This window comes from Mustelus asterias, chromosome 18, assembly GCF_964213995.1.
Source record: "Mustelus asterias chromosome 18, sMusAst1.hap1.1, whole genome shotgun sequence".
Taxonomy (NCBI): domain Eukaryota; kingdom Metazoa; phylum Chordata; class Chondrichthyes; order Carcharhiniformes; family Triakidae; genus Mustelus; species Mustelus asterias.
Window position 1 is genome coordinate 65,455,135 of NC_135818.1, and position 23,490 is coordinate 65,478,624.

Here is a 23,490-nt window from a genome sequence, read left to right on the forward strand (position 1 = left end):
CCACTTTGCATCTTCCACATAGCACATTCCCACTTAGCTTTGTGTCATCCATTTACTATGTTACTAACCGTGCTTTTAAATTCAATGCTAATGAAAATGGTTAGTGCCATTTGACCGATCTAGGCAGCTGCCTTGGACAAGGGTAAATGATATATGTGGTGCGACTGTATTTTCTTGGAAACAAGTTACAGTTGAAAGCTGTTAAGTGGGTATATCAAATTGAGATCTACCATCGAAACCTTTCTGTTTTAGTGATGTCCATTGTTCCTACATTTAATATCCTGTTATAAAAACAGAAAATGCTGGGAAAAAACTCAGCAGACCTGGCAGCATCTGTGGACATGATGTGGAGAAGCCATATTAATCCCATACGCATCCCATACGCATCTGTGGAAACAGGGCTAACGTTTTGAGTCCATATGACTTCTTCGGAGAGTCACAGATGCTGCCAGACCTGCTGAGTTTCTTCAGCTTTCTTTTAATTTGGGATTTCTTTGCTTTCGTCTTGTATTTTAATTTTATAAGCTGCTTTACTTCGTAATTGAACATACAGAGCAATATCTGTGATCAGTTTCAGTCCTTCAAAATAAGGACAAAATGTAAGATTTTAAAATGGGGATTCAATTAAACTAGTTTTCCCTAAAACAAAAATAGAAAATGCTGGAAAAACTCGGCAGATCTGACAGCATCTGTAGAGGGAGAATAGAGCCAACGTTACAAGTCAGGTTCGAGTCAAATTAGCCTCCCACCCTTAGAATCCCTACAGTGTAGACGGAGGCCATTCGGCCCATCAAGTCTGCATTGACACCAATCCCACCCAGGTCCTATATCCGCCTAGTGTCCTGGGATGTGATAGGTTAGATATTTAGCATGTCCAATCAACCTAACCCGCACCATCTCCACTGAGATGGGCCCATCGAGTCTGCACTGACCACAATCCCACTCAGCCCCTATCCCAGTAACCCCATATATTTACTCGGCTAGTCCCCCTGACACTAAGTGGCAATTTAGCATGGCCAATCAACCTAACCTGCATATCTTTGGAATGTGGGAGGAAACCGGAGCACCCGGAGGAAACCCACGCAGACACGCAAACACCACACAGACAGTGACCAGAGATGGGAATCGAACCCAGGTCCCTAGCGCTGTGAGGCATCAGTGCTAACCATTGCGCCACCATGCCGCCTTGTTTTCCCTGGTTGAATTAATCCTTGCCAAATAAAACTTTGGCTTAAAATGCCACTGTTTTGTATGCCCCACAAGATTGAGTAGAAATATATTACATTTGCTGTGTATGCTGAGTAGTCATCACTTGTAATTTTGTTATACACAGTCATAGCTGCAGCTATATGTTTCTACCATTAAATTTAGTATATAAACTCCTGCGTATCTCCTTGACCAATCAGATTGGAAAATTGGTAATGAGCGTGCAATGTCTAAACCAGAATGTGTAAATTGGACTATTGAGTTCACTGTCAAATTATGTATAGAATGTGGTGTTAAACCAGGGAAAGAACGATGGATTAGAGAGAGAGAGATTAAAGAGACAGAGAAAAAAGGTAAAAATACAAAAGTTTTCCTTTTCTTTTCCAAATTCCAAAAGTAATTAAAATTTGAGGGAATGAAACCATACCGTGACTTAAAAAAATAATTTTCAGTGTCAAAGAGGTTGTTAACAGTTAGCATTTAGTTAAAATAATACTTGCACAGTAATGAACAAGTCCTAATGTCTGCTGACAAGTTTAGTTTGTATTTGAGAAGTTAAGTATGGCAACTTCATGCCAGTCAATGTATTTGGAGAGGCAGATGGCAAAATGTCATTTGCAGGAAGCTTTTGGAGGAGGTTGCATTTCTGATAGCAACTTTCCAATTTCCACAATTAACTATGCATGTACAGCAGGTGGAAATTGCTATTTGATTTCCTTATAAATAATGGTGAAATTTGTTAGCCTCAATATGATTCATAGAATCATAGAAATCCTACGGTGCAGAAAGAGGCCATCTGGCCCATCGAGTCTGCACCGACCACAATCCCACCCAGGCCCTACCCCCACATCCCTACACATTTACCCGCTAATCCCTCTAACCTACGCATCTCAGGACATTAGCATGGCCAATCAACCAAACCCGCACATCTTTGGACTGTGGGAGGAAACCGGAGCACCCGGAGAAAACCCACGCAGACATGAGGAGAATGTGCAAACTCCATACACACAGTGACCCAAGCCGGGAATCGAACCCAGGTTCCTGGAGCTGTGAAGCAGCAGTGCTAACCACTGTGTTACTGTGCCGTCAATTCCTATAACAAAATCTGGCCCAATGGATACACTATGACTAGAATTTATAAATTTAGGTCCAATTCTTCAATACTCTATTTTCTGTGTTAGCCCTTTTAATTTATTTTTGCAAAGAGGAAGGAAAATGTTTTCTTCCATCCAAACTTCGAAACATTCCCTTGTCCTGTCTCTAGTGCAGCTCATTATAATTCAAACAAGGTCAGACAAACAACGTACATTTCTGAGAAATAATTCCTATTTTTGTGTAGCATTGAATAACCTGTGTACCAGAACCTAGATACTGGGTGGGATTTTACAGCCTCACTCTCCCGAAACCATAAAATCCCGCCCGAGGTCAACAGACCTTTCCATGTTCCGCCCCTTGCCCACTCCGATTCATGTGGTGGGACGGGTGGTAAAATTCCAGTCCCTGTTTCATGAGTTCACTGTTTGTACAAAAGGTAACAACATAGATGGTACAATCTCCAGAGTTTTTATAAGAAAGAATCTGCATTTATATGGTGCTTTCTGTGATATCCCCCCAGGTCATCCCCAAAGCACTGGCCACTCAGGGATGAAATGTTGGCTAGAACATTAGGAAAACTCGTCTGTTTCCCATTAAATAGTTTCATAACATCTATTGCTGAAACATTGTGTCCTATTTTACCATTTTAATTCTAAGTGCTGGGCGGACTTGAAACTGGGAGTGTTTCAGATCCGACTTTTAGACCCATTCTCAGGCGCCCCCAAACGCACTCTGCCTGAAAAAATAGCAGCGATTCTGAATCATGCTGCAGAAGCCGGTGGTCGGGTTTAACTCACCCGAAACCCTGCAGCTCCGATCAGCGCCTCAAACTGTGCATGCGCAGAAAGAAGAAGATAGAAAAACGCTCCCCTGCCACATCGCTCCCGGGCCGAATAATGCCTTCCCCATGGCCTCCACAGACATGTCCTACCCACCACAACATTACTGACCCCCATTATCCCCCCACCCCCCGCCAGTAAGACCGATCGCGCCCTTCCGTCGCCGGACGCTCGGAACTTACCTCCTCAGAAACTGGAGCGCCGAATCGGACTTTTGTGGACCATGTCTGTTTCACACCGAATCTGGATGCGCGAACGCGGTGGTAAAGGGGGAAGTGCCGGTAAGTTTGGGCATGCAGCCCATTAAGTCAATTTAAATGCATGCAAATACATTTAAATTGACGTCGTGCCCGTTTCGGACGCGGTCCTGACTGCAGCCATTTTTGGGCCTTGGTAAGGGGGGAACCGGCGCGGAGGTGGGTGCGGATCGCGCTACTTGCCTCACGCCCGACTTTACCAAGTTTTCGCACCCGAAAACGGGCACAACCTGATGGCAAAATCGGGCCCATTATATAGGATCTTAGTTTGATGTCTCAATCAAAGATGGAACTGGAAGAATCAGTTTAGATTGTATGCTTAAGACTCTTGAATTGGTCTTTCGATCAGAGTACCAAAACTGGGCCATGATTGATTAGAAGTCATGAATAATAATAACTGAAAGTATGAGCAAAGTCCAAACCGGTCTACATAGAACAAGAAAATCAGTGAACATTCTACTTTGATGCAGTGAATAGCCCTAATTACTCTCTGTTGCTTTCATAAATCTCTTGAAAGCCACTTACTCAATGCACAGGCAGAGGCTTAGATTTAAACTGTATGCCCTCACAATCAGGGAAGAAAAGATGAGATAAATAAATGAAGTTTATTTATTTGTCAGTGTCACAAATAGGCTTACATTAACACTACAAATGAAGTTACTGTGAAAATCCCCTCGTCACCACTCTCTGGTTCCACACTGAGAGAGAATTTAGCATGGCCAATGCTCCTAACCAACACGTCTTTCGGACTGTGGGAGGAAACTGGAGCACCCAGGGGAAACCTACGCAGACGGGGAGAATGTGCAGACTCCACAAAGACAGTGACCCAAGCCAGGAATCAAACCCAGGTCCCTGGTGCTGTGAGGCAGCAGTGCTAACCACTGTGCCACCGTGCTGCCCAGAAAAGCAAGAGACTGAAATATGGAAAGCAAAGTAAATACTGTAAATTATGAAATTGCTCACATAGACTACACTTAATGTAGACTTAAGGATTAATTTTATAGTATTGTCATTGCTAACAAAATGGAGGTGATCCTGTGCTCCAGCCCATCTATTTTAGCATTTGCCTCCATCGATTCCATTGACTCCATTGATTCCACCACAGCATATTCTTTTAAATGCAAAGCTTTTATAGATTCTTAACCCATTTTGCTTTTACTACATTGCTTTTACGGCGGTTTGAGCTTCTTGTGATCTTGAGCTTAATTCATTCAACTTGTGTATTTCAGCATTGAGATATCTGGTAGCTTTGTTACTTTATAGAATCAACAGTTATGTCTGTAAACAGTGATCAGTCTAATATTAATTATAAAACCTCTGATTGATGTTATGCTTTTGAAAAATTACCATTTACCGCAAGTCTCAAAGTATTCTAGCTCAATTTAATTAATTTGGCTGAATATAATGGCAATATGATGCCAAAAAGAAAAGGTTACAATATATGCAAATAAGATTAGCTTGACTTTACTGGAAAACCTCCTGATGGTATTATTAAACATGGACCCATTTCAAAATTATGCTTTTGTTAGATTTTAATTCTGACACAATGCGCCCTATTTTACCATCAGGTTGCACCCATTTGTGGGCGTGAAAACTTGGTAAAGTCAGGGTGAGGCGAGTAGTGTGATCTGCAACCGCCTCCGAGCCAGTTCCCCCTTTGCCAAGGGCCGAAAATGGGCGCGACATCAACTTAAATGCATTTGCAGGCAGGGCGGTGGGGGGAGGGTCTGCTGACACTCTGCTTCTGCTCAGTGAGTGGGAAGGGGGGGTCCGCTGCCACTCTGCATATGATTGGTGGGGGGGAAGGGGGGCAGGGGGGCAGGATCGGTCTGGGTAGTGGGGGGGTGGGGGGATAAGGGGGTCAGTAATGTTGTGGGGGTGGGGCAATGTCCGTGGGGACCGGGGGAGGCATTATCCGGCCCGGGAGCAATGTGGCGGGGAGCGTTTTTCTATTTTTTTTACAGCACGTGCGCAGTTGGCGCCAATCGGAGCTGCAGCATTTTGGGTGCATTAAGCCCTGCCCACAGGTTTCTGCAGCCCCCCCGCTACCCGACCGATCACGGCCCCCTTCCCCCCTTCCCCCCCCCACCAATCACACGCACAGTGGTAACGGACCCCCCTTCCCCCTCACCGATCACAAGCAGAGTGGCAGCGGACCTCCACCCTTCCCCCTCACTGAGCAGAGGCAGAGTGGCAGCGGACCCCCTTCCCCCTCACTGAGCAGAAGCAGAGTGTCAGCAGACCCCCCCCCCCTCTCCCCCCACCCGCCCCCTCCATGCAAATACATTAAAATTGATAGCGCGCCCGTTTCAGGCACGGTCCCGACAGTGGTCATTTTCGGCCCTTGGCAAAGGGGGAACTGGCGTGGCGGCGATTGCAGATCACGCTACTTGCCTCACGTCCAACTTTACCAAGTTTTCACGCCCACAAATGGGGGTAACCTGATGGTAAAACCGGGCCCATTGTGACAGAATTAAAATCTAACAAAAGCATAATTCAGAATCGCTGCTATTTTTTCAGACAGAGTGCGTATGGGGGCACCAGAGAACGAGTCTAAAAGTCAGATCTGAAACACTCTCAGTTTCAAGTCCGCCCAGCACTTAGAATGAAAATGGTAAAATGGGGCCGAATGGGTTTAAACATGCTTGGATTGAAGATACCCCTAAACAACTTTAAAACCTCTGGATATTAAATATGTTATTTTAAACAGTAAAAATGACTCAGTTGCTAAAATTTAGTATTTGTGCCAATCATTCGGGCCAAGCCTTGCTCTAGAATTGGGGCCCATAATCGCTGATACTATTTTGTAATACTAAAGGAATGCTTGGACATCAAAGATGGTGTCCTTTGGACAGGATATTAAAAAGAACTCCCATCTCCCTCTTCTGATAATCCAGTCAATGTTATCCCATGCCACTAATCAAACAGGAGTAAGAAGCTCTCCCATTGTCCTAGAAAGCATTGGTTCCTCCACCAGTACCATCAAACTGATTAACTGATTACCTCTGCTGCTAGTGGGGTTTTGCCAATAACAACAAAATAATTAATTGCGGATAAATTGTTTTGAGACACTTTTGTGAAACGTGATGAAGTGATCAACATATCTAAGTCATTCTTTCATTTGGCTTAATTAGTCAGATCTATTGCACATGTAATAGTAAGAAGATCATGGGCGGAATTTTACGAGAATGATTCTAAGTGTCCAGCTAGCGTGAAAATGGGGGAGTTCCTGATCCGTTTTGGGCAAGTTTTCATGCCCAATCTTACGTACTTGGTCATTGAAAAAATGGTGTAGACTGTTTGCAGCTGCTGCAGGCAGTGGGTTGGGCTTAATTCACCAGCCAGCCCCTGTAGAGGGACTACTGTACATGTGCCGATCTCTGATGCTGCCCATGTGCAATTGCAACTGTGTGCATGTGGAAGGACACACCCTCTTGCTCTCAGCCTCCCCAGGGGGGTTCAATGGCCTCTGGTTCCACTGGCGAGGCTAACACAACTGTTCCCCATTCATGGGAAGCAGGCGTTTTCCTCGCCGGAGAGAACCTCTCCCGGCGAGGCCATAAAGGTAAGTGAGCCCGGACGATTGAGAGCCGGGCTCACTAAACAGATGCAAATCTTCATTTGAATAAATTATTCAGCCTCTCGCCCAAATCTGGCTCTTGTAAAATCGTGAGAGTCGAGAAATCGGGCATGATCCTGATTTCTCAGCTCTCGCGCAATTTTACCGGCTTGCTCCGCCCATTGATGGCAAGGTGAGCCGGTAAAATCCCGACCCCCATGTTTAATCCTGTATCTGTGAGAATCACTTCATCAGTATTTGACCAACACAATTAGTTTTACTTTTTACTTTTGCAATTGGATGAAAAACGGGTGATTGTGCACCAGCTTCCCATTTTACATCCTGCTCAACTTTGGTTTCCATTTTCCATAGACTTTAGTGGTAACTGATTTGTGACAGCACATTTAATACTCAGTGGTAAAAATGAAAATTTTCTCAGGAAGTGGTTACAATTAATTTATTTTGAAAAAAAACCTTTGTGGCTTGAAAATTTGTGAGTGCCATAAAATTGTTCATACATAATTAACTACCCCAGCACACACACACTGCTGACACCACATATAAATACTGATTGACCCTTTTAAAGATACGGTAAGAAAATGTTTCATTACACCTCTGAAGAGTTTAATGTTTCTCCTAATGTTTTCCTCCAGGAACTCACTAATTTAGCAAGACTACCCGAGCTTCAAATATTGAGTCTGAAGGATCCTCAGTATACTCCAAATCCTGTCTCTCTTCTCTGTAACTACATGACACATGTAGTTTACCACATTCCAAGACTTCTGAGACTCGACACTTATGATGTGTCCAGTAAACTTGCCAAGGATTTTGCTGAGGTAACGAAGTACTTAATAATCTGGTTTCTGTGCAGTATGTCTCCTTTTTGAAAGATACCGATATTTTCAAAATAGATGTCTGTATCTACAAATGCTTTAAGATTTTGGTATCATGTGGTCCCCCTACCCCCATATACTTACATCCTCATTAAGGAAATATATCTTACATCTTCACCTGTTCATTCTATTCCCACAATAATGTCTCTTTGCTGTTGAACCTTTGCACTTTACATTATTTTACTTTCAAAATGGAGTGGTCATGAGCCTGAGTCCAGACTACACCTATAAATTATATGTGCCTTTCATACTTGACAGGAAATTAAGGCACAGAAATTGTACTGTTGCCTTTTGTTTGTGTCCAAAGAAAAAGTACCATTTTGCTGATGTTAATAGAAATATTTTCCTAACTTGCTTAAAAAATGTTTTATTTACCACTTTAAATCTACTTAACTGAAGTTCTGAATGCCTAGCAGCTGAGTTATCTACCTGCAATGTCAACTGAGTGATATGGGTGAGAAAAGATGTTAGATGTAGCCTGGCTAGTGCTTCTGAATCATTTAAATATAATAATAAAGCTCCTATGTACTTCAGGCAGGAGTTTTCTTCAGAAAGAGTCATAAGGCAGGGTTTTAAACACAGGTTCCGGACCAAACCGGAGTCCAGAGCTCTCACTTCCTGGCAGTGAGACTGTTTCAGCAATATTGCCAAGGTGATCTCTGTGGTGGACCTCAGTTGTGCCTTTGTCCTATATGGGCCACCGTTGTGTGTGTTTGTCATACCTGGACACACCTCCTTCCAATTTGGTTCCTCCCCTCGGCACCTAGTATAAAGGTGGCTGTCTCCTCCCCCTTGTTCAGTCCAGGTCGGTTATTTGTTGGGATCTGCTCCTGACTCTGTTGCAAATAAAAGCCTACACTTGTATTGGCACACCGGTAGTCTTTCGCCTTATTGATAGCGCATCAATCTCCTAATTAGTCACCTTTGGGGTCACTCTCCAATTATGGACAGCAGACTGGATGTAGATGCTGCTGGGCCAATCAGAGGGCTGACAACTTTGAAGTGTTGGTAGAGCTAAACACTGCTAAGACAGGTTTGGAATCAACAGGAAACCTCAATATCGAGGCTCATGGCGAGGAGTTAAAAAAAATGGCCCATTGGGGCAAAAAAAGCTGACAAAGGGAGCCTTGACAGCTTTGATAAAAGGTCATCTGGACTCGAAATGTCAGTTCCTTTCTCTCCTTACAGATGCTGCCAGACCTGCTGAAGTTTTTCAGCATTTTCTCTTTTGGCTCATTGGGGCTGTGGGCTTTGCCTTCCTGCCTCCTGTTTGTAATCATGGAAACACCAGCTCCAGAAGCCAACCCAGCTTGATGCAGGGAGGCCACCTCAGTGAAGTGGATGGCTTTCTAATGTTGTAAGGCCACTCTGCAGCCAGCAAAATGTTTTAAATTGGCTGCCTACCTCCATTTGGCAGGCAGACAACCGCCATCTGGTCCCACTGATGGGAAATCTCCCCAGCGCAGGGATTGTGTGAGAGCGCAGTCCCAATATGGTTCCCTGCTATTTCTCTTGCATCCCATCCCCATCCCAACCTGTCACTCTGGGGCTGAGACAACTCTACCCATAGGGTCATTGCAGCACAGAAGGAGGTCATTTGGTACATTGAGTCCATGCTGGTTCTCCGTAGAATAGCCCAGTCAATGCTATTAGCCACATTATCCACTTAATCCCATTTCCCTGAAGTGCTTATCCAGTTTCCTTCTGAAATTGTTGAATGTCTCCACTTCCACCAGTCTCATAGGCAGTGAGTCCTAAGTTAATACCACTCACTGCATCTTCTAAAAAAAAGGCTCTTCCTCACATTCCTCTGGATCTCTTGCCTAAGAGCTTAAATCTGGGTCCTCGTCGTCCTTGAAATATCAGCTAATTGGACAGTTTACTTTGTCAAATTATCTGCATTGCTCTGTCCGATCTCCCTGAACCTCCTTTGCTCCAAGGAGAACAACCCCAGCTTCTCCAACTTAAACTTGTAATCAAAATCTCTCATCCCTGGAACCATTTTGGTAAATCTTCTCTATATGTTTTCAAAGACTTTTGCATTCTTCCCGAAATGTGGTGATCAGAACTGGATGCAATACTCTAGTTGTGGCCTAATCAGATTTATGCAATGAACCCTGCGATTCCTCTGTCCCTGTACACACTTTAGAACAATGCCATTAAGTCTATATTGCCTCTCCCTATCCCTCTGCCAAAATGCATGACCTAACACTGTATTACATTTTAACTCAGTAAGAAGTCTCACAACACCAGGTTAAAGTCCAACAGGTTTATTTGGTAGCAAATACCATAAGCTTTCGGAGCAGAGCTCCATCTGACGAAGGATGGATATCTGTTCTCAAACAGGGCACAGACACAGAAATCAAATTACAGAATACTGATTAGAATGCAAATCTCTACAGCCAGCCAGGTCTTAAATGTACAGACAATGTGGGCGGAGGGAGCATTCAACACAGGTTAAAGAGATGTGTATTGTCTCCAGACAGAAAATCTGTCAGAAGATTCTGTCTGGAGACAATACACATTTCTTTAACCTGTGTTGAATGCTCCCTCTGCCCACATTGTCTGTACATTTAAGACCTGGCTGGCTGTAGAGATTTGCATTCTAATCAGTATTCTGTAATTTGATTTCTGTGTCTGTGCCCTGTTTGAGAACAGATATCCACTCCATCTGACGAAGGAGCTCTGCTCCGAAAGCTTATGGTATTTGCTACCAAATAAACCTGTTGGACTTTAACCTGGTGTTGTGAGACTTCTTACTGTGCTTACCCCAGTCCAATGCCGGCATCTCCACATCATTACATTTTAACTGCCACTGTCCAATCTACTGGACTATGGCCGGAATTTTGCACTCTGCACAGAGCGCTAGCTGAGGCGAAAAAAAACGCCATGCAGCACTCCAGCAGCACAGCCAAGTTTTCTCTCCAGCTTCTCTGGCATTCTGTGCACAGAAAATCTAGGGGTGTAGTTATTGCCGTCATGCTGGCGGAGTACAACCTGATAGAGCCGCCAATGCTGACTCCACAGAGATTGGGGTGCTGTTTTTAATGGGTGTCCCGATCTGCACTGAAAACATACTCTTCCACCCCCCTCCCCCATAAGCACTGGGGCAATCCACTGCCCGGGCATGACCCTCTCCACTGGAAGTTGTATTATCTGTGCGCCCCTGGTGGGATCCCCCTGACAGCTTTATGTTTTGCAAAAGCAGTTGTAAACCTCACCAACATAACGTCATGTCGGCTAGGGGGGATTTCTTTATGTGGAGGGAACATATGACAGGGAAGCCCTGTAAGCTTCCATTTAGGTTTCTTAGTATGTATTTTAAAGAGGTTCCACCCTCATTATGTCACTGGCGTGGGGTGGAGGAAATCAGAAAACAAGATTTTCGCCCGCGAGAATCTAATTTTCCAAATCTTGAGATTTTGCACCCAAATCACAGTTTGCACTTGTGATGAAAATGAACGCAAATCGTCCCCTATATGTGTTCTGTTCCATTCAAATGATGTCATTTTCACTGTCAGCCAGACCTCCAAGTGAAATGTCATGGACAAATTTTGAATTTGACCAATATTCCAAAACAAAGTCATTTATAGACAATGGTTCTAGCACTCACCCTTGGGGAATATCACTGTCCCACAATCTTAAAAAATCACCATTTGCCACAACTGACTGCTTCCTGTTCTTAAGTCAGTTATCTAACTGACACTGACCCTCCTATTCCATGATCCTCAGTTTTGTTTACCAGCCTTTTATGCAGTACTTTGTTTATATCAATTTTCAGAAAGCATTTGACATCATCCTTTGCATTCCCTTCATCAACCTTCCCTGTTACTTCATCAAAAAATTCAGTTCGACGAGTAAGACCTCCCCACAAATCCATGCTAGCGCTCCTTAATTATCTGAAAACTCTTGTCAATTTGCCCCCCGTCCATCACCTCCACCATCCCTGCTTCTACTAATGCTTTGCCATCTTCCTCTTCCTTAATAAACACTGATACAAAGCACTTATTAATTATTCTAGCCTTGCCTCATGCTTCCAAGTATACATCCTTCTCTGTGCACCCAGCAGACCTCGCCCATTTCTTGTTACCCGCCTACTATTTATCCACCGGTAGAAGATTTTTATGGTCCCTTCAATGTTAACTGCTAAGCTTTTCTCATATTCTCTCTTTGTCAGTCTTTTATTCCTCTTCGCATCCCCTCTCATCTTATTATATTTCGCCTGGTTTTTGCTTGAAGAATTCACCTGACATTCTTCATACATCCTCTTTTTAAAAAATCATATTCTCTGCTTCCCTCGACATTCATGGCATCCTGGCTTTGGTTCCCTTGCCTTTTGCCCTTGTTGCAATGTATCTAGCCTATACCTGAAACATTTCTTCCCCCGTGTTCACCGAATGCTCCATTACGTAAATAGCATCAGAAGGACCACAAGATTGGCATCGCTCCTTTATGACACTAACTTTATAAAGGACAAATGTCCCATCATTTTCCCTTTTTATTTGAATGTATGTTTGGATCTGGTAAATGAATTATATTAAAGAAAATGTATCATACTGACAATAGATAATCTGATAGCATTTCAAGGAAAATCAGCAACTTGAAAGATAGGGTTACAAGAAACAATGATATCTTCCCAGTGTTTCCACAAATTGTTTTATATTTTATAATGTAAAATGTGATAAGGAGTGTAAAAGAAAAATTATGATTTTAGATTGGTCTGTTTATCAGTAGAAACCTTTTAGTGTCAAAGTGAAAATGCAGAATGATTCAGTGGTATTAATTTTCCTTTCATGTAGTCAACTGTGATGAAAAAGAAAATGTATTACAGTATGCGTGCAAAGAACGCCCATCGACAACTAGCTGAAGTTGTAGAAAGGCTGCAAAAGCAACTGAGTTCAATGCAGGAGGTACCTAAGGAGCGAATAAAAGCCATCAGCTTCTGCATTAAAGCCGTAAGTACAAAACCCATGTTGGTTGTATAAAAATAGGAAGTTTTGAGTCCAATATGACTCTTCTACAGAACTGAAGATGGTTGATTTTTTTTGCTTTATCTATGCTCATACGCTGTGTTACTAATGCTTAAAATAGTTTAGTTTGTTTTCAATCTGTTTTTCTGGGGCCCAGGACAAATAATCAAGAACTTGCTACCTTTTTAACATTTTTGCACAACTTTGCAATGATAGAAGTCAGGTTGTATCGTTTAAAGTTTGTTGCAATCGCTCTGGAGACCGATATCTTTTAAAAGGAAATGAATTTCCCAGTGACTGACAAACAACAAAGGGCAAGATTTCACTTTGAAAGGCCTTTACAGTAACAAACTAAAATCAACATAGATCCAACGTTAATTACCTGGCAACTAACACAACAAACTAAAGAAAAGGTACTTCCTCATTAACTAACGAATACAATTGAAACATGCCTTGCTTCTGGCAAATATGTAGTATTAAGGAACAGTCGGTGACACAGTGGTTAGTAATGCTGCCTCACAGTGCAAGGGACCCGGGTTCACTTCTGGCCTCGGGTGACCGTCTGTGTGGAGTTTGCACATTCTCCCCGTGTCTGTGTGGGTTTCCTCCCACACTCCAAAGATGTGTGGGTTAGGTTGATTGGCCATGCTAAATTGACCCCGAGTGTCAGAGGAATTAACAGAATAAATAAGTGGGGTTTCGGGAATAGGGCCTGGGTGGGATTGTTGTCAGGCTCTCCAGGTTCATTTTTCCCTGCAAGACCAGGTCAGAACTTTCAGTGTCTTTCAATGATTGATCCACTCTACCTGAGTTTTGGTTCTGGGGGGGGAGGTTTAGGGCTAGAGTTGATATGCTATGCCTGAAAAGTGATGTGGTCAATAGTATCCTAAACTATGAGGATGTCTGAAATCCTAGTGAAACCAAATGTTCTCTCCACCTATTCTCTATGGATAGGGAGAATAAATTTTATTTTGCTGCCATTGAATAAAAGAGTCAATCACCTCCCTTACAACAGTAAATGGCAAACTGTAAGATGTTGCAAACATTTCCAGCTCCAGCCTAAAAATCAGGCATAAAAAGTTAATTGCCACAGTGACCTTTGCAGCTACTGTGAATGTAGTCCTTGCTCTGCCCTGAGGTTGTGGCCTCAGATGGTTGTAAATGTCACTGAGGATGTCTGGAGCGCAAATGTCTCACGTGTTCTTCCTTGTTGAGGCCCATGATAATGAATTGCTCCCCGAACACTGAGCGGATATGGTCTCCTGCTGAAAATACTTTACTTACTCCCACTTCCAGAAGCTTGTCCTCTGCTCATTCTTTAAGCCTTGCTATATTCTAAGGGGAATTGTAGCAACAGTTGGAAGAAATGAACTAGAAACTAACTTTAACTGTTTGATAATCCTATTAAGTAATGCTGGTAACAGGGGGATCCTTCCTATTTGCTGAACATGTGTTTGGCTATGCAAGGTTTAGAGAGAGCTGAAGTGTTGCGCTCCAAAAGAGCAACAATGGCTTCAAGTCAGTATCACATGCTGAATGAAAGCATTTTTTGCCTGCTCTCTATACTTCCATGGATAGTCACTGATGCACGTTAAGGGGGGATTTTCCTGTCCTGCCTGCCACCGGAATTGTGGCGGGCAGTGGGGAGAACACCATGCAAAAGGCCGTTGACCTCGGGTGGGAGTTTTCAGTTTTGGGGCGAGTGCGGCTGAAAAATCCCACCCTAAATCTCTTACTGGTATGACATCCAGGGCAAATCATCTCAAAAAATGTGCATGCATTTCATAAACACCACTTAGGAGTCATTTAAAGTCACTTGTGGCACTGATAAATGGGAACAAACGGTATCAACTTCTCATCCCTTGTGTATTTCAAGTATGCTGACTGTTTAAAATATTATACATTGTCTCCTGTTGATTGTAGACCAGAGTTTTCACTACATTGGCTGAAGATGTATGCTGTTTTTCTGCAGCACAGAATATTTTATTGGTACTGGTCACTCATGGAGGTAGCAGGTAACAGATTAACCTAATAGCGATAATGCTCTGGAGCAAATGACTGGTTCATAATTTGTACTACATTGGAGTATTTCCTGAAGGTAAACACAAGGAGACCTTGCTATCCTCGATGAATTATGCAAGTCACATACTCTTTTTTAGAATGCAATCTTGCAAGCAAATTACTAAGATTGAAGATTTTGATAATAAGTGTGATAATAGTTCACAAACCAATTTTCTTGAAACAGCTAGAATCTGAATTGACAACGCTGCATTTGAGCAAAAGGCAAAATTCTGTGCTGACAGTTCTGAATGGGTTGAAGAATAAAGACGGGGTTGAAGAAATGCATAGCAGTAGCAGTTCAGTAAACAACAGCACAGAAGATTCTAGTGTTGAGCAGAAAATGCGTAAAAAACTGGATGCTCTGAAAGAAAGACTAATATTCTGGAACAACAGGCTGGATGAGTAAGTAAATTAGTTTGTAATATCCTTGCATTATATTACCAAAGTTGCTTAATTTCTTAACTAATGTCTGAAGTCTTTATGCTTTTTATTTTTCCAAGAAATGTACTGAATGTGACATTGTGTCATTTCAATAAGAATCAGCGCTTAACCCAATATTAAATGGTATGCAAACATTGGTAGTGCAGAACATGTTACCAAAACTCTTCATCTTATCAGGACAAATGCACGAATGTCAAATTTCAAATGATCACCATAATTTATACTACAGAAAAAATGGGTGCTGACTGGTTATCAGGTTAACTCTGATTGATTAAACCATTGCCATGAAACAAACAACAGGGAGCCATAAGCTCCCCAAGTACTTTTTTTAAAAGTGCAAGGCTCGAACATATTCCTTTTGTTTGCAGGGATTGGGTCTTTGCACAGGAATGCATGTTGCTTTCTGCAAGTGTAAATGAGCCAAGTTATGAGCTTGACTGACGATTTCAAATTGGTTGTTACTGCAGCTCTTAGCGTACACAGGATTGTTTGAAAATCAGCCAAACATGATCTCCCATCATATATCTTTTCACTAGAACCTATCCTTTTCACCTGAGCATATCTTCTAACGTAAATTCACTGAGCGTCACTTAGCTAATTAGATTTATTTAGATCTTCGTCTTGCTTATATACTCTTCCCTCCTCGTCCTTGTGTTCTCACTTTCTCCCTTCAATTCACATCCACGCCCTCCCATTCTTGCCCTTCATTTATCCTTCCTCCACCCTCACTTGTTGGTCAAATTTAATAATCTCGGACTGTGTTAACCACGCTTTACCTAAATACTGTACATGAATTTGACTCACTAGGTGGCATTTGGCAGAGTATCAATTTTGGTGAGAAAACTGGCATGAACTCTCCAGCTACACTGGCCACTTTTCTCTCCAGACCTTGTCATTTTAACTACCAAAAATGAGTGGGTATGGTTAACATCGTCAGTCTGGCAACGCGGGGACTCAAGGCTGTGCTCCTGCTCCCAGCTTACAAGCAAAAGCTGAAACGGGACAATCCATTAAAGAAAGCCATGCAATGTTAGTCTGAGGAATTGGATGATCACTTATGGGACTGCTTAGAGTCACTAGACTGGTCAGTATTTAAAAACTCTGCAATCAGTTTGAACGAGTACACCTCTACAGTAACTGACTTCATTAGTAAGTATGTGGAAGACTGTGTGCCAACCGGAAACCATGGATGAACAGGGATATCCATTTCTTGCTGAAGCCCAGGTCTGAGGTGTTCAAGTCAGGCGATCCTGACCTATACAACAAAGCCAGATATGATCTATGGAGATACATCAAAGATGCCAAAAGACAGTACTGGTCCAAGCTAGAGTCCCAGGCTAGCCACACAGACTCCTGTTGACCATGACAAGGTCTGCAAGACATAGCAGGCTATAAGATGAAGGCATGTAAAATCCTGGCACCAATGCACTCCTCCCTGATGAGCTTAACGCATTCTATGCCCATTTTGAGCATGAGATCAGCGGGAGCACACCCTCCACCCAGAAAATCTTGGACAAACCTGTATCCAAGGCCACCGTTGCAGACATCAGAGCAGCCTTCTCGAAAGTCAACCACGGAAAGCGACTGGCCTAGATGGGGTACCCGGACAAGCACTCAGATTCTGCATGGACCAGCTGGTGGGGCTATGTGCAGACATCTTCGATCTCTCTTTATACCAATCTGAGGTCTCTATCTGCTTCAAGAAGATAAGAACAAAGAAAATTACAGCACAGGAACAGGCCCTTCGGCCTCCAAGCCTGCACCGACCATACTGCCCGACTTAACTAAAACCCTCTATCCTTCCGGGGACCATATTTCTCTCTTCCCATCCTATTCATGTACTTGTCAAGACGCCCCTTAAAAGTCACTACAGCATCCGCTTCCACTACCTCCCCCGGCAACGAGTTCCAGGCACCCACTACTCTGTGTAAAAAATCTGCCTTGTACATCTCCTTTAAACCTTGATCCACGCACCTTAAACCTATGCCCCCTAGTAATTGACTCTTCCACCCTGGGAAAAAGTTCTGACTATTCTCTCTGTCCATGCCTCTCATAATCTTGTAGACTTCTATCAGGTCTCCCCTCAACCTCCTTCGCTCCAGTGAGAACAAACCAAGTTTCTCCAACCTCTCCTCATAGCTAATGCCCTCCATACCTGGCAACATCCTGGTAAATCTTTTCTGTACCCTCTCCAAAGCCTCCACATCCTTCTGGTAGTGTGGCGACCAGAATTCAACACTATATTCCAAGTGCGGCCCAAGTAAGGTTCTATAAAGCTGTAACATGACTTGCCAATTTTTAAACTCAATGCCCCAGCCGATGAAGGCCGTATGCCTTCTTGACTACCTTCTCCACCTGCATTGCCACTTTCAATGATCTGTGTACCTGTACACCCAGATCCCTTTGCCTATCAATACTCTTAAGGGTTCTGCCATTTACTGTATATTTCTTATCTATATTAGACCTTCCAAAATGACTAATAGTCATTAAGGCACATTGTCTGGCTTTTCTTTGGTACCAGGATGATGGTCGTCTTTGGATACAGAACTGGCTTGGTCAAAGAAGACAGAGGGTAGCTGTGGAAGGGTGCGTTTCCGAATGGAAGGCTGTGACAAGTGGTGTTCCTCAGGGTGGAAGAGTCAATTACTGGGGGGCATAGGTTTAAGGTGCAAGGGGCAAGGTTTAAAGGAGATGTACGAGGTAGATTTTTTACACGGAGAGTAGTGGGTGCCTAGAACTCGTTGCCGGGGGAGATAGTGGAAGCGCATGTTGTAGTGACTTTTAAGGGGCATCTTGACAAGTACATGAATAGGATGGGAATAGAGGGATATGGTCCCCGGAATGGTAGGGAGTTTTAGTTAAGTCGGGCAGCATGGTCGGTGCAGGGTTGGAGGGCCGAAGGGCCTGTTCCTGTGCTGTAATTTTCTTTGTTCTTTATTGTCTGGTGGCTCTGATATCCATCATTATGAAGTGCTTCAAAAGGTTAGACATGGCACAAATCAATTCCAGCCTCTCAGATTGCCTGACTCCACTACAGTTCGCCTACCACCACAACAGGTCCACAGCAAATGCCATCTCTCTGGCCTTCACCCAACCCTGGAACACGTAGATAACGAAAATACCTATGTCAGACTCCTATTTATTGACTACAGCTCAGCTTTCAACACCATTATTTCTATGAAACTCATCTCCAAACTCTGTGGCTTGGGGCTCGGCTCCTCCCTCTGCGACTGGATCCCAGACTTCCTAACCCACAGACGGCAATCAGTAAGTATAGGCAACAACACCTCCACGATCATCCTCAACACCAGTGTCCCACAAGGCTGTGTCCTCAGCCCCTTACTATACTCCTTATACATCTATGACTGTGTGGCCAAATGCCCCTCCAACTCTATTTTCAAGTCTGCTGATAACACCACCATAGTGGGTCAGATCTCAAACAATGATCAGAAAGAGTACAGGAAAGAGATAGAAAATCTGGTGAACTGGTGCGACGACAATAATCTCTCCCTCAATGTCAACAAACTGAAGGAGATAGTCCTCGACTTCAAGAAGCGTAGTGGAGGACATGCCCCTGTGTACATCAATGGGGATGAAGTAGAAATGGTCGGGAGCTTTAAGTTTTTAGGTGTCTAGATCACCAACAACCTGTTCTGGTCCCTCCATGCTGAGACTATAGTTAAGAAAGCCCACCAATGCCTCTACTTTCTTAGGAGACGAAGGAAATGTGGCATGTCCGCTATGACTCTCACCAACTTTTACAGATGCACCATAGAAAACATTATTTCTGGTTGTATCACAGCTTCATATGGCTCCTGCTCTGTCCAAGATCGCAATAAATTACAAAGGCTCGTGAATGAAGCCCAGTCCATCACTCAAACCAGCCTCCCATTCATTGACCCTGTCTACACTTCCCGCTGCCTCGGAAAAGCAGCCAGCATAATCAAGGACCCCATGCACTCCGGATATACTCTCTTCCACCTTCTTCCGTTGGGAAAAAGATACAAAAGTCTGAGGCCACGTACTAACCGTCTCAAGAACAGCTTCTTCCCTGCAGCCATCAGACTTTTGAATGGACCTACCTCCCATTGAGTTGATCCTTCTCTACACTCTAGCTAGGAAGGTAACATTACATTCTGCATTCTCTCCTTTCCTTCTCTATGAACGATATGCTTTGTATAGCGCGTGGGAAACAATACTTTTCACTGTACGTTACTACATGTGACAATAATAAATCAAATACGGTCCACAAAGTGAACACACTAATCTCCATCCTATGTCATGGTTGTTGTATGATTCAGAATTATTTTAATCAAATTGTCATGTGGTTAATTAGAAATGACAGTACGTAAATAGTTCTCAGATCTGCTTAGTTAAAGGGACAATGATCTCTGCATCTGCTCCTGATCCTGCAGTCCTACTGGTCGAATGAACCCAGTCACATTATTGTGCTGCATTCATACAGACACAAATTTTAATAACACAGAAAGCGTGAAACATGCGTTCTCAACAGTGTGAGAATATGCATAAATATGCATAAAATTATTCGCTAATATTGTTTTTGTGTTAACATGGTATCAAATGCAAATATTCATTTTGTCATACCGCAATGAAATCATTCCATTCTGTCTTCTTTACAGAACTGAAGCAAGGTATCAGACTGAAGTAACACCAATAACTGAGTTTTTTAATTTGAGTGTTCTACTTCTGTTAATTGAACTGGAAACCGTGGGAAATATTCGCTTTGAGGAAGGCACTCCCTCTGATGTATGGTATGGTGATAACTACAAAATTCTTTGCAAAAGCTTTGTATTACTTCATAGCCACATTTCAGATAGTATTTGGAAAAACAGAAGTGCTGAACAGAATCATTCCTAAATTCTAGCAACTTAACGTAGATGTGCTATTTCTAGTTAATGTCATGCTACATATTTTATCAGATTCCTTGGAATGACAGCAATTATTTGATCTTTAATAGGATATGATTTGCATATGTAATTCTTAATTGATGTCCCCTAGCATTGTTCCTACTTAGTCTAAGTTTTCTACTGGTATAAGCTTTATACTTCATAGTGTATTATTGTTGCAAGACAAAACAACAAATGAAATGACCACTGCAGGTATTCATGTCCTTAGATCTAATTGAGCACTAAATATGGCCACCTTTAATGAAACAATGGGAGCTAAATTATCAGATCTGCATTTGTCCTTCAGGCCTGAAATCAATTTAGTGAATCTCCTCTAAACCGTCGCTAATGCAATTACATCCTTTCTCAAATAAGGGGGCCAGGAATGAGTGCCATGCTCCAGATGCGGTTTCATCAATACCCTACACAGTTGCAACAGCACCTCCCTGTGTTTATGCTCTATTCCACTAGAAATGAATTCTAAAATTCCTTTCTTATTACCTATTGCACCTGCATACTAACTTTCTGTAATTTGTGCATTGAAGCATTTTGAAGTTTCTCTCCTCTGACCAAAATAGATAACCTCACATTTATCCACATTTAATTTCATCTGCCAAATTTTGTCCCTCCTCATATTTTTTATTCGTTCAGGAGGTGTGGGCATCATTGGCTGGACCAGCATTTATTGCCGATCCCTAATTGGTCATCATTAGACTTTTAATTCCAGATTGTAGTTAATTCAAATTTCACCACCTGCCATGGTGGGATTCAAACCTGTGTCCCCAGAGCATTATCCTGGGTCACTGGATTACTAGCCCAGTGACAGGACCACCCATGCCACCGCCTCCCCATTCATTTGTAAATTTCTTATTTCTTCATTGCAACTTGTTTTCCCAGTTATTTGAATGTTGTCTGCAAATTTGGCTATAGTGTATTCTATCCCTGCATTCAAGTCATTAATATAGATTGCAAATAGTTGGGGCCCAAAGACTGAACCCGGTGCCACACCACTATTTACAGATTGACAATCAGTAAAAGACCCAGTTATCCCCACTCTCTGCTTTCTATTGGTTACCAAATCCTCTATCCAAGCTAATATATTACTCCCAAACTCATGGGACCTTACCTTTTGTGTTACTGTCCCATCTTTTGTGTCCCACCTTTTTGCAGTGGGGAAGGGATTTCCCGCACCTCCCTCCCCCTTGGCATGTTTCTGGGTGACGGGAAGAGGCCCACCATTGGACAGCGTTGGGATCTTCTGGTTCCGCCATTGTCAATGAGATTTCCCATTGATTCTACCCCCCCGCCACCAGGAAGGCCGTGCGGGATTCACTATCAACAGGACCAAAAAATCATGCCGGAGGGAAGAGCAAGAAAATCACCATAGTGTCTTTGACAAAAGGTGTCTCGGTCCCTATGATGGTCAAATATTCCAACCATTGAGACTTTAAAGTGGTGGCATGGTGGCAAAGTGGTTAGCACTGTTGCCTCACAGTGCCAGGGACCTGGGTTTGATTCCCAGTTAGGGTAACTGTACGAAGTCAGCACATTCTCCCTGTATCTGCGTGGGTTTCCTCTGGGTGCTGCAGTTTCTTCCCACAATCCAAAAGTTGCGCTGGTTAGATGCATTGGCCATGCTAACTTCTCCTTCGGTGTACTCGAACAGGTGCCGGAGTGTGGTGACTCAGGAACTTTTTACAGTAATTTCATTGCAGTGTTAATGTAAGCCTACTTGTGGCACTAATAAATAAACTTTTTTTAAAACTTGAAAGGAAGGTTGCAGGGACCTTTGTTTTAGCAAAAAGATGGCCTTCAATTGGCTATCCTGGCTTATAAAATGTAGGTGGCCTTTGTATAGTTCTCTTGGAATTTGGTCTATGCAGACCACAGGGAGGGCATTAGTTTCACTTCAGACATAACGAAGTGTAATTTCCTTTGAAACTGCAGGATAGCCCCTTTTGTTCAAGGGTCACACACAGACATACATTCAGCTATTTTAAAAGATCTTTGTCCAGTTTTTAGAATTTTAGAAATTAGCCACGAGATATTTATATCTATTTTATAAAAATATGTAGTGAGAGTTCTTGATCCCCTGACAATTTGTTGATCCCTTTAACTAATGCTGGTGGGGAAATTCTTCATGTTAATAGCACGCATTCAGCTGTGCGAGGTCAAAAGATGATGTCCGCTGTTCCACGATAGCAGTGCTGCCAAATAAATGCCGCATGTTGATTGACACCATGATCCGTTTGCTCTGTATGTATCTGGCAGGTGTTCACTGCGTGCATGCTAACCTTGGTGTCCAGTATACTTCATATCAAAACTGTGCATATACAGCTTTTCCCTTTGGAGGATTAAAATGAATAAACAGAATGCTATCTGCTGAGAAGTGCATTATAATCAGTGAACACTAATTAATTATTTTATGATAAGTGATTTTATTCCACTCCCTTTATGTCTTTCATGGGACAAATTTTAATGGAAGAGCAACCAGCACTTACTGTGATGTTGCTCCCACCACCTTCACAACTGTAATTAAGCCCTTGGAAACACATAATTCATGTATAAAACAAAACACAAAGTGCTGGAAATGGTTTAGCAGCATCAGTGGAGAGAAAAACAGAGTTAACAATTCAGGTCTGTGACCTTTAATTAGATGAAAGGTCACACACCTGGAATATAACTCTGTTAGACCCGCTGAGTATCTCCAGCATTTTCTGTTTTTATTTCAGATTTCCAGCATGTGCAGTATTTTATATTATGTAGATTACCTGCCTGGCCCAAATTTTCTTCCTTTACAGTAAGAAGTCTCACAATGCCAGGTTAAAGTCCAACAGGTTTATTTAGAATCACAAGCTTTTGGTGTGCTGCTCCTTCATCAGGTGGACTCAATACTGCAAAAAGCAGGAATCTTTTTGTATTACTCGTGAATTATGTTCAAAAATAGACCTTTGGCCCTTGAGAAAGGGTTAGACAGACCTATGCAGAGGAAAATTATTGGAGACCGTTTTATAATTTTTGTGATAATAGTTTTGGATTTGTTGTCTTAACATCTCTGGCCTATAACTGGCTATTGAAGTCACTTGAAAAATCCTTTCAACGATTTATTTTGGCCTTTTGCTACTTGCAGGTTATATCTTTCTTATTGACCATTTTATTTGTAACTTTGTTTATGTTTATTTGTTAGTGTCAAAAGTAGGCTTACATTAACACTGCAATGAAGTTACTGTGAAAATCCCCTGGGGCGCCACACTCCGGCACC

General features: G+C 42.7%; 1 protein-coding gene across 1 annotated transcript in view; it reads left to right on the top strand.

The window, feature by feature from the left end:
* Positions 1-23,490, top strand: part of lrrc9 (leucine rich repeat containing 9) — a 125,733-nt gene that overhangs the window by 15,801 nt on the left and 86,442 nt on the right. The window contains exons 5-8 of the mRNA XM_078233126.1: positions 7,610-7,792; positions 12,649-12,804; positions 15,065-15,282; positions 19,962-20,093. Coding sequence (XP_078089252.1) covers positions 7,610-7,792; positions 12,649-12,804; positions 15,065-15,282; positions 19,962-20,093 — 689 coding nt within the window. The remainder of the gene's footprint in view (positions 1-7,609; positions 7,793-12,648; positions 12,805-15,064; positions 15,283-19,961; positions 20,094-23,490) is intronic.